At 46.6% G+C, this 15,417-nt stretch overlaps 1 protein-coding gene across 1 annotated transcript in view; it reads left to right on the top strand.

The window, feature by feature from the left end:
• RNFT2 (ring finger protein, transmembrane 2) overlaps nucleotides 1-15,417 on the top strand; it is a 56,774-nt gene that overhangs the window by 38,742 nt on the left and 2,615 nt on the right. The window contains exons 7-9 of the mRNA XM_068990221.1: nucleotides 11,693-11,842; nucleotides 13,335-13,400; nucleotides 13,541-13,642. Coding sequence (XP_068846322.1) covers nucleotides 11,693-11,842; nucleotides 13,335-13,400; nucleotides 13,541-13,642 — 318 coding nt within the window. The remainder of the gene's footprint in view (nucleotides 1-11,692; nucleotides 11,843-13,334; nucleotides 13,401-13,540; nucleotides 13,643-15,417) is intronic.

The raw sequence follows: 15,417 nt of genomic DNA, 5'->3' as shown, positions 1-15,417 counted from the left end.
TCAAGTTCTGGGGAGCTGCTGCAGTCTCCCCCTGCTAGACACGTGGCCTCAGTGGTGACAGGTTCAAATAAGTGGGCAGGAAAAGGTGCAGCAAGAGTGGAAAAGGTAGCTTTGCCCTTCTGAAACAGCCACCTCCTTTGTCCCCGAAGGCTGAAGAGCCAGGAGCTGGGGGGCTTGCTTGGTACTGATGGCAGGTTGCCCAGAGACCCTGGCAAAGAGCCGGCGCGCAGACCTGGGCAGCCAGGGGCGCGGGCCTGTGACCTCATCGGCCGGCGCCGTCCCGCGGGGCCATGAGATCATGAGATGCCGGCGCTTGCCGTGGAGTCGATTTGTTGGGAGCACGGGGACAGCCGGCCGCCCGTTGCGGTGATCTCATCCGGGCCCGGGGGAGGAGGAGACAGGCGGCCCCACTCGCCCGCTCCACCGGGAGGGGGATTGATGGCCTCCGCCGCCACCGATGACGTCACCGGCAGCGCTTGTTGCCAGGTAACGTGCGGCCGCCTGCCTCTGGCCCCGCCCCTTCGGACCCCGCCCCCACCCCCCCACCCCCCACCCCCGTCGTCGCACTCCCATCCTCTATATTCAACCTGGCTCACTCTTCTTTCTTTTTTTATTTATTGAGGCATAACTTACATATTGTAAAGCAGTCTAATTATAAGTGTACACGCTCGATGAGTTTTTACATATGTATGTATCCATATGTAAAATATGTATATGTATATCCATATGTTTCAAGATATCACCAGTGCTCTCCAACAGAAATATAGTATAAGTCACATAAGCAATTTCCAATTTCCAAGTAGTCACATTAAGCAAGCAAAAAGGAATAAGTGACATCAGTTCTAATAATATATTTAACCCAGTATGTGCAGGGTATTATCATTTAAACATGTAATCAATATAAACAAATTTAATGAGATATTTTACCTTTTTGTTGTTTTTCTAAGACTTTGAAATTTCCTGTGTATTTCATACTTTCAGTACATCTCAGTATAGATTTAGCCACATTTAAAGTGCTCAATAGCCAAACATGGCGACTGGTTACTGTATTGGGTGGCAGAGATATAAAACGCTTCCAGCACCCAAAAACCTATTTCATTCTCTATTCTGGTCAGAACCCCTATAGGTCCCTTACTCCCCTCTCGGAGACTCTGTTCCCTAGACTGTCAGACAGCTAAGAATAGAAGGTCTTTCAGATAAAGGACCTCTTATCTGAATCTCATCCTCACTCTTTGGTTTTCTACCCTCCCACACACCTTGTGTCTTTTCTTTCTCTCTCCCCTCTCATCTCACTCTTAACTTCCTAACTTAGAGTCTCCTCTTAGAGTTCAAAGCACAAGATGGGAAGTCAGACTGGTTTTAAACCTGGCTCTACCCCTGACTAGCACATGGGAACCCCTCAGAGCCTGTTTCCTCACCTGCTAACTGGGACTGGTAAGAACAGTGTCCATCTCCTAGGGCTGTCAGAATTGGGGGCCACATGCAGGTACTAAGTGTTTCCAGAGAAGCTTTCACCACCAAGCTGAGCTGGCCCTCGATCTTCTCTTCTACTGCTGCTCTCTTGTCTCTTCCCTCTCGTACATGTCTCATTAGCTCAGTCTCCCGCGCCTTATTCTTGCCTCTCCTGAGTTTGTTGGGGTTTATCATCTGAGAAATGGGACTGGGTCATGGTAGGGCAGCATTTGATGTAAAATTCTTGGCCCATGATATGTGCTTAATAATGGGATTACTTTCTCCTCCTTGGCCTCCTCTGTGCTAGTCTCTCATTCCTGGGTGCCCTTTCTCTCCCGACCTTTAACTGTCATTCCTCCCCGCTCTTCTTTTGGGCACATCCCCTATTTCCCCTCCTGTGTTTCTCCGCTTTCCCCACCCCCTACATTTCTCTCGAGCCTTCTTTCTAGTCCCAGTCCCCTCAACACCTCTTGCTCCCAGCACTCCAGGCTAGGCTATTCTGAAGGCAGTTACCAAGCTCTTTCCCCACCCCTAAGCTTTCTGAAGTCTGAGCTGGCCCTCCTGCCCCTTAGCCGATGGGCACAGCACTTCAGAGGTCAATGTTGTGGCTGTTTTGTTCTGACATGCTCTTTCAGCTGCGGTTCCCCCCCCATCCCCCCCCCCCCAGGTGCAGCCAGCAATCATAACAGACCCGCAGGATGCCTTCCCAAGAAAACAAGTCTTTGTTTTCAGCCCTTTGCACTGGCCCAGCCCACCCATTTTGGAGCAGGAAACGTGGCCCTGTCCCTTGAGGCAACCCAGAGCTAACTAGCAGTCCAGAGCAACAGAAGCAAATAAGGGCAAGCACCAAGAGTCTGGACACAGTTACTGTTTATTTTCCCCGCATTAAAGGAGGGCTCTGCAGTGAGGACTCCCTTTGGCCCTGTTCTGACTTAAACTCGAAGAAGCTTTCTGGCCTCCTTTTCCTGCCACTTGCGCTAGGGCGGAAGCACCTCTGCCGCTACCTGTGGCCCTGTTGCCGCTGTCAGCTGTGGCATCCCACCCACTGCCTGCCCCATGTGACCAATTTACCCAAGGCTTGCTGTTCAGGTTGGTGTTGGGCTCGGGGAGTAACAGGGCCTCTCTTTCTGTTGGAGTTAGGCTATGTGAATGTTGGCTTGGGGCTGCCAGTGGCCATCTTTCCTACCAAGTAGAGGTATCCAGAACTTTCTAGCTGTGTCCCCTGGGGCAGGTTACCAACGCTATGGGTCTCCCATTCCTTATCTGTAGAATGGGAGCATTGATAGCACCTACCTCAAAGCGCTGTGCAGGGAGAGGGTGCCAGGCACGTAGTAAGAGCTCAGTCATTGTTTTTTCTTCTGGACTGCATGCTTTCCTTGTGGTGCTCTTGTGCCAAACCCAGTAGTCACCGGACAGCCCCTTTTCCTTGCTCCTAGCCTCAATAGTTTTTGAGCATTTCCTTATACACAGTCCCTTGGTTCCTAGCATCTATGATTTCAGGGTTCTCTATGAGCCACACCTGTGGAAAACCTAGCTATTTGAACCACAGGATTATTTAGCCCACCTAGTCATCTGTTCATTCATTCATTCAACAAACATTTGTTGATCACCTACCAAGTTCCAGACTTTTCGTATTAGTTAGAATTGGGATATGCCAGTAACAGCAAAAAAAGAAAAAAAAAGTTTAAATTTAAGAAGAGTTTATTTCTTCCCATGTTAAGTCCAAAGGTAAGTAATCCAAACCTGGTAGTGTGACACCTTCTAGGTTACTACTTTACTAATCCTGGGATGTGGGACACTTCCTCATGACCCAGGATGGCAGCTGGAGCACCAGCCATTGCATCTAAGTCCAAGATAGCCAGATGGAGGAAGAGGGGAAGAATAAGGTGACAGTTTCTCTGAAGTTATCACATGACACTTATATCTTAGTGCCACTGAAAAGGCAGTTGGATGCAGGAGAGAAGCTGGGAGGTGTAGTCTTTGCTTGAGATATCATCTAGCTAAAATATTGATGACTCTAGTACTAAGGAAGAAGGAAAGAACGAATGTGAGGTGACAGCCAGCAATTAGGAACATACACTGAGTAAGCATAGGGGAAAGACGGTGAACGGGATATAGTTCTCAGCACTCATGAAGCTCACAGCCTATCAAAGAAACAGACGGTGATAATAATAGTAGTAGTCAAAGTTATTGAACACTTACTCTATTCGAGGTGCTTCTTGGGCTTTCTCAAACATTTTAGACTCAGGACCTCTTTACAGTTTTAAAAAATATTGAAGACCCTACAGAATTGCCATGTATGGATTATTGTTATGACCCAGGTAGCCATAATAGAAATTAAAATCAGTTCACCACAATGAAAAATAAAACCAAGAACTTTTTATAGTACTTACTAATTAACTTAATAATCAACCCATTGCATGTTAACATAAAAACCTTCTAAAGACAAGTATCCTTTTAATTACTGAGAAAAAGGGCATTTTTTTTTTTAGTATTTTCATAGATTATTATCTGGCTTAATAGAAGATACTTATGTTCTCATATTTGTTGCAAATCACATCACAGTGAGTCCACAATGATCAGATTTGTGTTCTTCAAAGAACATTCTAGAAAGAAGAGCAGGTATTGCTCTTCTTGTGGGAGTGTGGCTGACTTGAAAACAGGATCTTAGAGTGTTAACATACCAAGCCAACAAACATCACCAGCCATCCACACATCAGACTTACCCAAGAGAGTTGGCCTTAGGGGCAGTCAGCACCCAAGATGGTTATGACTTATCTCTCTTTAGCCCTTAGTCTAAAATGAACTTCATTTAGCTGGCAGCAAACAGTAGTAGTAATAATAATTGCCAACTTTTAATATTGTGCTATGCCACACCTTGTTTTAATATCTTTACATGTTACTTATTTTTCTGACAAGAGGGGATTTATAAAGTGGCCTCTGGAACCAGCCTGCCTGGATACAAATTCTGTCTCTGCCACCTACCAGCTGTGTGACTTTGAGCAAGTGACTTAACCTCTCTGTGCCCTAATTTACTCCTCTGTAACATGAGGATGATGATCTCTCCTATCTCATAGCTTGTTGTGAGAATTAAACTAATTAATGCAAAGTGCTCAGTATAGCATCTGGCAAGTAATAAGCCCTCAATGTATATATTGTTATTAACATCAAAACCCTTTTGAAGAACCTTATCTGCAATCTACAGATGAAGACACAGAGGCGCACTTATTCATTCAACAGATGTGGACTGAGCACCATCTATATTCTTCAAACAGAAACGATAACACCAAAAAGACACAGAGCCCCTGTATTTCAGGAGTGGATATTCTCATAACAAAGAAATACAGTCTGTGTTGGGGGTGAGTGCAAAAAAGAAAAATGAAAAACTGAATACAGACAATCGGGAGTATGGTGGTGCAGTAGGAAGTACCGAGGTGCTATCTTATATACATTGTTCAGGGGTTCTTACTGATGAGATGACATGTGTGCTAAGACCCAAGGGAAGTGAGGGAGCCAGTTAGTTGGCAGACGTCAGGAGGAAGGGTGCTCTGGGGAGAAGGAAGAGCAAGTGCAAAGGCTCGAAGGTAGGACTGTGCTTGTTTGTTTGTTTTTTTTTTTTTTTGAGAATCAAGCACATCAGACATGTGAGCTGGGAGCCAGTCTTACAGGATCTGGAAGGTAGGAGGGAGCATCAGATGTCACCCTAAGAGAGGTAGGAGACATTGGCAGCTTTGAGCTCAGAGATGATTTGATCTGCCTTGTGTTTGAGAAGCTTATTTTGGATACTGGGCAAAGACTAAGCATAGTGGGACAAGGGCAGTCGCCATTAGGGAGCTGTTTCCAGGAGGATTTGTAGATGGATTGGATGGTGGTTATGAGGAAAAGGAGAGTCAAGGATGATTGCGAGGATTTGGGAGAGAGAGAGACAGCGCTGAAGGAGGGAAGGAGCGAGAGGGAGAGGGAGGATGGATGCTCTTATATCTCTTCTTATAAGGACACTAATCCCATTCGCGAGGGCTCCATCCTCATGAAGCCCTTCATCCTCCTGAAGGGCTCCATCCTCATAACCTAATTACCTCTCAAAAGGCCCCTTTCTCCAGATACCACTATACTGAGGGTAAGGGCTTCAGAGTAAGAATTTTGTGGGGACACATTCAATCCATAGCACTGGCTGAGTATCCTTAGAGGAGTACTTTAGTTGTTGTTCTTTCTTTTTTTTTTCTTTTGGCCTCAAACAACCACCATTTCATTATTTCCTATGGTTCTGTGGGTCAGGAGTTCAGCCAGGACACACTGAGGACAGCTGGTCTTTATGTGATGCACAGTGAGTCTGGACCCTCTAAGACGGCTTTTTCACTCATGGGTCTAATGGCTCAGCTGACACAGGTGGGATGAATTGCCCAGGGTCCTATATTTGCTGCCTCAGTTCTCCCTGTTGTCTGGGTTCCTTGCTTCTCCTCCATGTAGTCTTGCTCAGAGCCTCTTCCTCTGCACGTGGCCTCTGCATGGAGTCTCCCTTTGGGTTTTTCATAATGTGGTGCTGGAGGAAGAAAGGCAAGTGAGGGGGAGGCTCTGACAGCTACCAGGTCTCATGGGGCCTGGGCATCCCAGATAGCACCTCTGCCTCGTTCTACTTCAGTCCTATTTCTTTTGAACCTGGGGTACCCCATCTCTGAAAGAAGGTGACAGTAACAGTGCCCACATCCCCAGGTCATCATGAGGTTCTTTCTCGGCTCTCATCATGCACTGGGCCCTTTCTGGGTACCTGTATTTTAGGTTCATATGCTCACTCAGTCCTCCCAATCACTTTGGTGTATTAGAGCCAACTTGCACAGGCTTGTGAGAGTGGATGGTTACATTTTCAGGAAATTTGCAAATAGTCCTTAAACCCTAGGTACCTTGAAATTGGCCTGGTGGGAGTATTTACACCAGAGAAATTGGAAATGTACATATCGGGGCCCTTTTTTTTGCTCGTTTTGGTTGTTTTCCACTATGTGTGTTTGTTTTCAAGCTCACTTACAGATGAATAAACTGAGGCTCAGAGAAGTTTAATTATTGCCCTAAGTCAACCAATTTAGTAGACAGCATATTTGACCTTGGAGCCCCAAACTGCATGTCCTTAACCACTGTGCTGTCCTACTTCTATAGATGAGAAAAATGTGTATGAAAGAAATTCATAAACAGGTAAAGTCTCATAAATATTAATTAATTAATTTTGAATTAATTCAAAATTCATTACTTTTGATGCAGAAAAAAATCTTCTTTCCGTGTCTGTCTATTCTTTATGTCTTTGTACATTTATACTGCTAACAACTCTCTGCTTATGTCTCTATCCCCTTCCTCTTCATCCCTGTAATCCTTCACATCACCTTTCCTAGGTGTGTTTCTCCAGAGCGCTCTTACTGTGTTCCTTTCTTTGGCTTCTCGGCATCCCACTTGCCTTCACTTCCCACTCCCTTCCAGAGTCAGCTCTCTCTTGTTTCCTAGCTTCCCAGTTCACTTGTGGTCCTTCCCTCTCCCCTCCAAGCAGTAAGAAAGTCAGAACCGCCTTCTCCATCTCGGCTGTTACCGCCCCCCTTTATCAGAATCCCAGCAGCAAACTCTCCATGCCCAAGTTCTGCAGCAATTGCTACTGTTCCCCCTTCACGGGTGACAGGGAGGCCAGACGGCTCATAATCTGATCGCTTTCCTTGTTCTCTGACACCCTGGAGAAACCACACATTCCATTTGGTGGTCGTCAGAAATAACACGCTTAAGCAACCTGGAATTATAAAACTGCTTAATTAGAGAGAGATGGTTTCACTGGGATATGCCCAGTTCTCCCCGGTGGTTCTGTCTCCTTTTCCAAGGGCCTCCCCCCCACCCTGCCAGCAGCTAATTGCTACCTTTAGCTCTCTCTCTCCCTTTATTTTATTTTCCGTGACATCAGGGCTTGCTTAGAAAGAAAAGTACTCTCTTCCATGCTCCAATTCTGTTTCTCCATCAGCAAACTCTAGACATTGACCTGAGTAATAAAGGTGGAAATCTTGTGCTTCCAAAGTGTCTAGCTCTTAAGTAAGCACCTACTTTGTGCTGCATGCTGGTGATATGATCAGGAGCCAAATTATCTTCATGCTGATGGGGCTTACAATCCAGACGAAGAGAGAGATAATTTTTTTAAATGTGAGAGGTGATCTAAAAGAGTGATTTAAAGGGTGTAACAGGAGCATCTAATTAAGTGGTTGGGGAAGAGTCCTCATAGTAGGTGACAGCTAGCTGAGACACAGAAGATATTCAAGTGTTAGCTCGGCAAAGAGTATGGGACCAAACTTCCATCTGCAGAGAAGGAGCATGGTCTTCATAGCAAAGCACCTGAAAGAGGGGCCCAAAAGCTGTTCCCTGAGTCTGCCCTGAAATTCTGGGGATATGTTGGGAGCCCCCAGACTTGATTTATCTAGCTTCTTATGTGTAGATCAGTAAACCACAAACTGCATTCAAATATGCTCCGACACCTGTTGTGATAGATAAAATTTTACAGCCTTGCCTATTTGTTTGTCTGTTGTCAATAGCTGAGGGGTAGAGTGGTGACAGAGGCTGTGTGACCTCAAAGCCAAAGTAGTCACTATCTGGCCCGTGGCAGAAGAAAAAAGTCGCTGACCTTTGTCCTGGATTCACTCATTAGGCCAGTGTGGGGTCTGGGCCAGGGGACCAGCTCTCAGCCAGTGGGGCCTGAGAACTGGGGGGATCCAAAGACAATGACAAGGGAACAGAAATAGCAAGGTAGCCGGCAATAGGATCTGAGTCCAGGCTGTGTGGTTCCTGAGGCTGCACTCCTACCCACCAAGCCGGACTGGTGGTACAAGATCAGCCTGAGAGGGAACAGGAGGGTCTGTCCCCCAGAGCCAGCCAGGTGAGCAGGCAGGGGTTCCCAGAGACACAGGGACATAGGACCTTTCATAAGGTGGTCATATCCTCACCCATCATGGGGCCAGGTGGACAGAACAGGAGGCTTCCCAGCAAGATAGCCAAAGACTGACCACCTTTTCTGTCACCTCTGGGCTTCTGCAACACCTTTCTTCCCTCATAGTGCCCACGTTACTGCATGATCCTTCTTCCACTTATCCACTGAAAGAGAGCTTCTCAAACTTAAACGTGCACACCCGTCACCTGGGAAGCTTGTTAAATCACAGATGGTTCTGGGCTTCAGCAGGTCTGGAGTGAGGTTCTGATTCTGCAAGGTCAGACACAGGAGTGAACGGATGACTGGATGCCTGTCCTTGGTCCTTAGCAGATGTGGGTACATCCTCTTCAAGGGGTCCCCTTGCAAGTGACCTGTACCCAGGCCATCAAGACAGAATATAGCAACATGGATATAAAGTCTCTATCCATAGCCTTTTACATCATCCATTTGTGGATACACAACATGTTTTCATAACCTTTTTCTCCCTCTAATTTAAACTCATCATATGTTCAGTAACGAAAAAATTGGAAAAGACAGAAAACCACAACGAAAATGAGGAGTTTCTGCATTCTGTGGCTTTTCCACTTGGAACTATAATATGAGCATTTCCCTGAATCAATTGATATCTTTTGCCAGGATTATTTCTTTTTAAATTTTTTATTTTGGAATAATTTTCAACTCAGAGCAAAGTTGCAAAAATAGTGCAGAGTTCCCATGTACCCGTCGCCTAGCTTCCCCTGATGTTACATTTAATATAATCATAGTTCAGTTAGCAAAGCCAAGAAATTAAGATCAATTCCCTTACTAGTAGCTAAACTGCAGACCTTGTCACATTTTGCTCATTGTCCCACAGATGTCTTTTTCCTGATCTAAGGACCAAATCTAAGATTCCACATTGCATTAGTCATGTCTCCCTAGTCTTGGCTTAGATGGTAAAGAATCTGCCTGCAATGCAGGAGGCCCAGATTCAGTCCGAGTCAGTAAGATCCCCTGGAGAAGGAAATGGCTACTCACTCTTGAAGAATTCCATGGACAGAGGAGCCTGGCAGGCTACGGTCCATGCGATCCCAAAGAGTCGTACATGACTGAGCAGCTTTCACTTACCTTCTTCTCCAATCTAACAACTCCTTGGTGTTTTCTTGGTCTTTCCTGAATGTCATGCTTTTGAAGAACGCTGGATAGTTACTTTGTAGAATGTTCCTCAGTTTGGGTTTGTCTCTTGTTTTCTCATGATTCAATCAAGGTTGTAACTTTTTGACCAGAATACACAAGAGTGATGCTGTGTTCTTCTCAGTGCATCCTATCAGGGCTTTAGGCTTCAGTGATTTATTATTACTGGGGGTGTTAACCTTAATTAACCTTGGTTAAGGCAATATGTGCTGGATTTCTTCACTGCAAAGTCACTCATTTTCAGGATGGTATTTGGCTGGCTGTATGGCTTTGCATTATTGATCTCTATCATAACCAGACCCTGTTTGTACACATTTACTTTGTCACCTGTTTTTTTTATTTTTTGCTCTGTTACAATGAATGCTGCATTGGCCATTCCTACTGACATATCTATTAACCCAAATCCCTGATTTATTAGGATAAATTCCTAGAAGTAGAATTGCTGGAACAAAAATTATTCACTTTTTAAAAAACACTTATTTATTTATTTATTTGGCTGCATGGGGTCTTCGTTGGGATCTTTGGTCTTCATTGTGGCATGAGGAATCTTTAGTTGAGAACTCTTAGTTGCAACATGTGGGATTACTAATAGCTCCCTGACCAGGTATCAGACCAGGGCCCCCTGCATTGGGAATGCAGGATCTTAACCACTGGACCACCAGGGAAGTCCCTATTCATATTTTTAAGGCTGTGCATGCCTGGGGCAGGGCTGTTTGTTTCTGTTTGTTTCTTTCAGTCGACTTTATTGAGGTGTAGAACATATCTATACAACAAAACACATAGATTTGAAGCACACATTTCAGTGAGTTTTAGCAAATGTATGCACATGAACAACCAGCACCCCATCACTATATACAATGTAAAATTCTATATAGACAATCTGAACTTTCTTTCATTCCCCCAAATTCCCTGATGCCCCCTTACAGTCCGTCCTCCCCCATCTCGCCCCAGGTAACCACTGGTCTTGTTTCCATCACTGCAGTTTGCCATGGCCTATTGTAGATCTTCATGTAAATCACAATGACACAATATGCACTCTTTGGTGTCTGTCTCCTTTGATTGGCTAGAATGTGTGAGACTCATCCAGCCTGTTGTGTATCACAAATATTTGTTCCTTTTTTGTTGCTGAGTGATACCCTGTTGTATATATATACCACAATTTGTTTATCCATTCTTCCATGGATGGACGTTTGGGCTGTTTCCAGTTTGAGGATATTATGAGTAAAGCTGCTATGAACATTTACCCGTGAATGGACATATATTTTCCTTTCTCTTGGGTGCACACCTGGGAGTGGAATGCTGGGTCCTAAAGAGGTGTCTGTTTAACTTCATTGAACATGGCAGGGTAGGTTATTTTCATGTCCGTTTTATAGCTCAGGCCCCAGAAACCTGAGGGACTTGAATAAAAGCTGAGAGAGGAAGAGAAGGAGAATCCTAGATGCTTCTCCTGTTTATTTCCTTTAATCTTCAGAGCCACCCAGAAGGTAGCAGTTGCAATTCCCATTCTGTATATGATGACAGTGAGGCTCGTGGATATGTAGCAAGTTGAGGTTCTGAGTCCCCCAAGCCTGAGACCCCTGAGTCCACGTTCTTTCCCCACATACGATCCTGCCTCCTTGGAGACAGTAGGCAGCGGGGCTGGGCCATCTTCTCCCCTCCTCTTCTCTGCCTATCCTTCTCTGCATCCCGTGGTCCACTCTGCCCCTGCCACTGAGGGCAGTTGCCTGCGAAGCTGGGGCCAGCCCCCTAGAGATGAGCCTGATCTGTGTGAAGGGCCAGTTACTGTTGCCCCATGATCGGCTTGGAGCCCTCAAAGCCACAGCAGGCACCAGGGAGTGACCCCCACTCCAACCTTCTACTAAAGGTGTCCAGTTTCTGCCTCCCTGAAAGGCGGTCCTCAGAGCGTTGATCTCCTGGGCTGGTGGGCAGCGGGCGAGGGCAGCGGGCAGGGGCCTTGTCTCCCCGGCCACATCGCAGGCCCATTAGGAGCAGGCCTGAGTGCTTTCCAGAGCTGATTAATGGGCTGGCTGTGACCTGGAATGTCATTACTCCCTGGGCTGGAGGGCCCCTCAGCTGGGTCCTTTGGGTCTTTACTCCTGATAATAATTGATGCTTTCTGTGTGGTTGCAGGGAAAGTTCTATCTGGTCATCGAGGAGCTGAGCCAGCTGTTCCGATCCCTCGTTCCCATCCAGCTGTGGTATAAATACATCATGGGTGATGATTCCTCCAACAGCTACTTCCTGGGAGGGGTCCTGATCGTCCTCTACAGCCTCTGCAAGGTGAGGTGCCCTGGGGGCTAGAGGGCTGGCCCAAGGACGACCCATTCACCAGCTGAACCTGGCAGGTGGTTGGAACCTGGATAAACACCCTCATCTCTTTCTGTTTAACTGAAAACCAAAATTCACATAATACAAAATTATTTTACCATTTTATAGTGAACAGTTCAGTGGCATTTAGAAGATTCTCAATGTTGTGTCACTACCGCCACTGTCTAGTTCCAGGACATTTCACAAAGAAATGTCCGCAGAGAAAGGTGGCTCAGTAGTAAAGAACCTTCCTGCCAGTGCAGGGGACGCAGGTTCGATCCCTGGGTCAGGAAGGTCCCCTGGAGAAGGAAATGGCAATCTTCTCCGGTATTCTTGTCTGGGAAATCCCTTGGACAGAAGAACCTGGTGGATCACAGTCCATGAAGTCGCAAAGAGCTGAACATAACTTAGCAACTAAACAACAACAGCAGCAACTTATGAAGCATCACTCTTCATTCTGCTATCAGCCACTGGCCACCACAGGTCTTCTTTCTGAAGACTCTCTGGATTTACCTTTTCTGGGCATTTTCGTGTAAATGCAGTCATACACTCTGTGATCTTTAGTGTCTGATTTCTTTCACTTAGGGTCATTTCTGAGGTTCCTCCACATTATACCATATGTCAGTACTTTCCTGCATTAATGGGTACAGCCATCCTAATTTCTTGCCCATAAAGCTCACTATATGCCATCCTTTCTCGTTGTCTTCTTCACAACAACCCTTCCAGATACATTCCATTATCATGTCAATATTATGGGAAGTGTGCTGAGGTTCAGAGAGAAGTACCTTGTCCAGCATCACTCAGCTGGAGATCACAGAACGGGCATCAAACCCAGGCAGGCTGCCTCCAGAGTCTGGAGATCTCAACCCACCAACAGCACGGCCATGGAATTTGTTTTCCGTTCCTCTTAAATTGCACACCCTCAACTCTGCAAATCAGTATAGAGCACTCCTCTTTTCATCATTAGTGCAAAGTCAGATTCCCCACTCCCCGACAATAAACACAGCCTCCTCTTTCTTTTTCCGTATTTATTTCTGGCTTTAGAGAATCCTGGAAGAATCATGTGTTCCCTTTCCTTAAAGCAGTACTAGCCAGGCAGTCCATGTAGAGTCAACCTCTGGGGCTTGTCTTGGCTGCTGATTCTGATCTGCTGGCTGTGGCTGACAGGAGATGGAGAAGGATGATCACAGCCTGGCTCAGAAGAAGAGTGATCGATTAGCAATGCCTGCCCTGGGCTTATGGTGGGGGAAGAGGCAGTAGGCATGCCATGTATTCGCCATTCTGGCCCCACTGGCAGAGGAGACTGCTGATGGGTAGCAAGACAAAAGCCAAGTAAAACTGGTGGGGAGTTTCAAATGGGAGGATGTACCCTGCAGATGTTCAGAGTCAAAGATGAGACCCATGGTGAGAAAGATCCTCAACCATCCTTGGATAGTTTGTAGCCATCCACTCACTCTCCTTTCAGTCCTTTGACATCTGTGGCCGCGTGGGTGGAGTCAGGAAGGCCCTGAAGCTTCTCTGCACCTCTCAGGTGAGTTGGCTTCTGATGGGCCTCACTGAGCTCATAGGAACCGGGAGGTGGGAACAGACCACACTGTGCTTCTGAGGGTACCTCTCCAGCAAGGGGCCACAGCTGTGTTTGTGTCTTTCTCCCTCCCTTCTGTCGAGCAGAATTACGGAGTCCGGGCCACGGGGCAGCAGTGCACAGAAGCTGGTGACATCTGTGCCATCTGCCAGGCTGAGTTCCGAGAGCCTCTGGTCCTCATGTGCCAGGTGAGCAGGGCCAGGCGGGACCACTGGAGATGGGCGCCACGGGCCACAGGGCCCTGCCCCATGCAGGAGTCCCAGGTGCCTGTCCTCTGGCCAAACCTCGGGGCTCTGGGCTGGGTTTCTGGGAAAAGTGTGGTGAAGCCTGGAGTCTGTCAGACCCAAGTATAAAACTCTCTTCTCCCTTTTCCCAGCTGGCTGACCTGGGGCAGGTTACTTCACCACTCCCAGCCTTGGTTTCACCAGTAAAATGTAGAAAATGCATATTTTGGTATGGTAGTGTCAGAATGTTCTGCACATGAATCTCAGCAGGTGTGTGGACCCCAAGTGGCTCAGTCCATCTCTCCAAACCTTGGTTGTTTTCATTTATAAAACATGTGTCATGATAATGCCTACTTTATTTAATCATAAGAGCTATTCTTATGATCAAATGAAATCATCCCTGGGAAGAGCTAAATTTGAAATATTCAGCCCTAAAACTTTATACTATTACAGTTATTAGTATCGTTATAATTCTTACTACCACTTGTTTTCGTTATTGGTTGTGGGTCACCAACTCATAGTACTGGTCAGTTACTTTTAGCTGCCTAAACTTATCCCTTCTCCTCTTCCCCCAACCCTTCCCTCTCCCCCTCCCCTTCCTGACATGGGGGCGGACTAAGATGTCAATTCAGCAAATGTGTATGAGTCAAAGCATCCTATCAGATACCGGGGAGGGGAGGCAAGGGGCACACAGGCCCTGTCCCCTTCTCTAGAAGCACAGTCACCCTAGGGAAACAGACACATACATAAATAACTATGAAACAAGGCAGGCAGTGATAAGTGCTGTGTAAGAGAGATTCATGCAGCGTCCCAGGGGACCGGGCCAGAATGCGATGAGTTGGAGGTTGAGAAGGCTTTAGGGGAGGCGTAGCCTGCAGACTGGAACGAATGGGAGAGCACACGGCTCTCCCCCTATCCTCTTGCCCCCGCCACCCAGGGGTAGGAGTACAAGAGATGAGGGCCGTTTATGGCACCAACAAATTTTTTTTGTTTTTGCTGTTTGAGGATGTTTAAGAGGTTCATTTTTAATTTTTAATTGTATTTATTTTTTTAATTGAGAGTAAATTCGTGTGACTCAAACATTCAAAAAGGAGATGAAGAAGTCATGATGATTAAATGCAGTCTGGGACCTGATACAGAGAGAGGACAGGAAAAAAAAAACTAGGGCCATAAAATCCGAAGCGAGGCTAGAGTTTAGTCCATGGCCATGCCTCTGTGTGGGTTTCTTTCTTGGCTTTGACAGATCCACCATGGTGATGCAAGAGGATGGTACTGGGGGAGACTGGAACTGGGGGAGGGGTATCCAGGAACTTCCCATAGTACCTTTGCAGACTTCCCTGTAGCTCAGCTACCACCTGCAATGCAGGAGACCCTGGTTTGGTTCCTGCGTCAGAAAGACCCCCTGGAGAGCGGATAGGCCACCCACTCCAGTATTCTTGGGCTTCCCTTGTGGCTCAGCTGGTGAAGAATTTGCCCACAATACGGAAGACCTGGGTTCAATCCCTGGGTTGGGAAGACCCCCTGGAGAGTGGATAGGCCACCCACTCCAGTATTCTTGGGTGTCCCTGGTGGCTCAGTGAAGAATCCACCTGCAATGCAGGAGACGTGCGTTTGATCCCTGGGTTGGGAAGATCCCCTGGAGGAAGGCATGGCAACCCACTCCATTATTCATGCCTAGAGAATCCCCAAACAGAGGCACCTGCTGTGCTGCAGTCCATGGGGTCACAAAGAGTTGGACA

Source organism: Capricornis sumatraensis, chromosome 17 (genome assembly GCF_032405125.1).
Source record: "Capricornis sumatraensis isolate serow.1 chromosome 17, serow.2, whole genome shotgun sequence".
Classification (NCBI taxonomy): Eukaryota; Metazoa; Chordata; class Mammalia; order Artiodactyla; family Bovidae; genus Capricornis; species Capricornis sumatraensis.
Note: the sequence above shows the minus strand (reverse complement) of the source record. Positions and strands in the feature narration are given on the sequence as shown.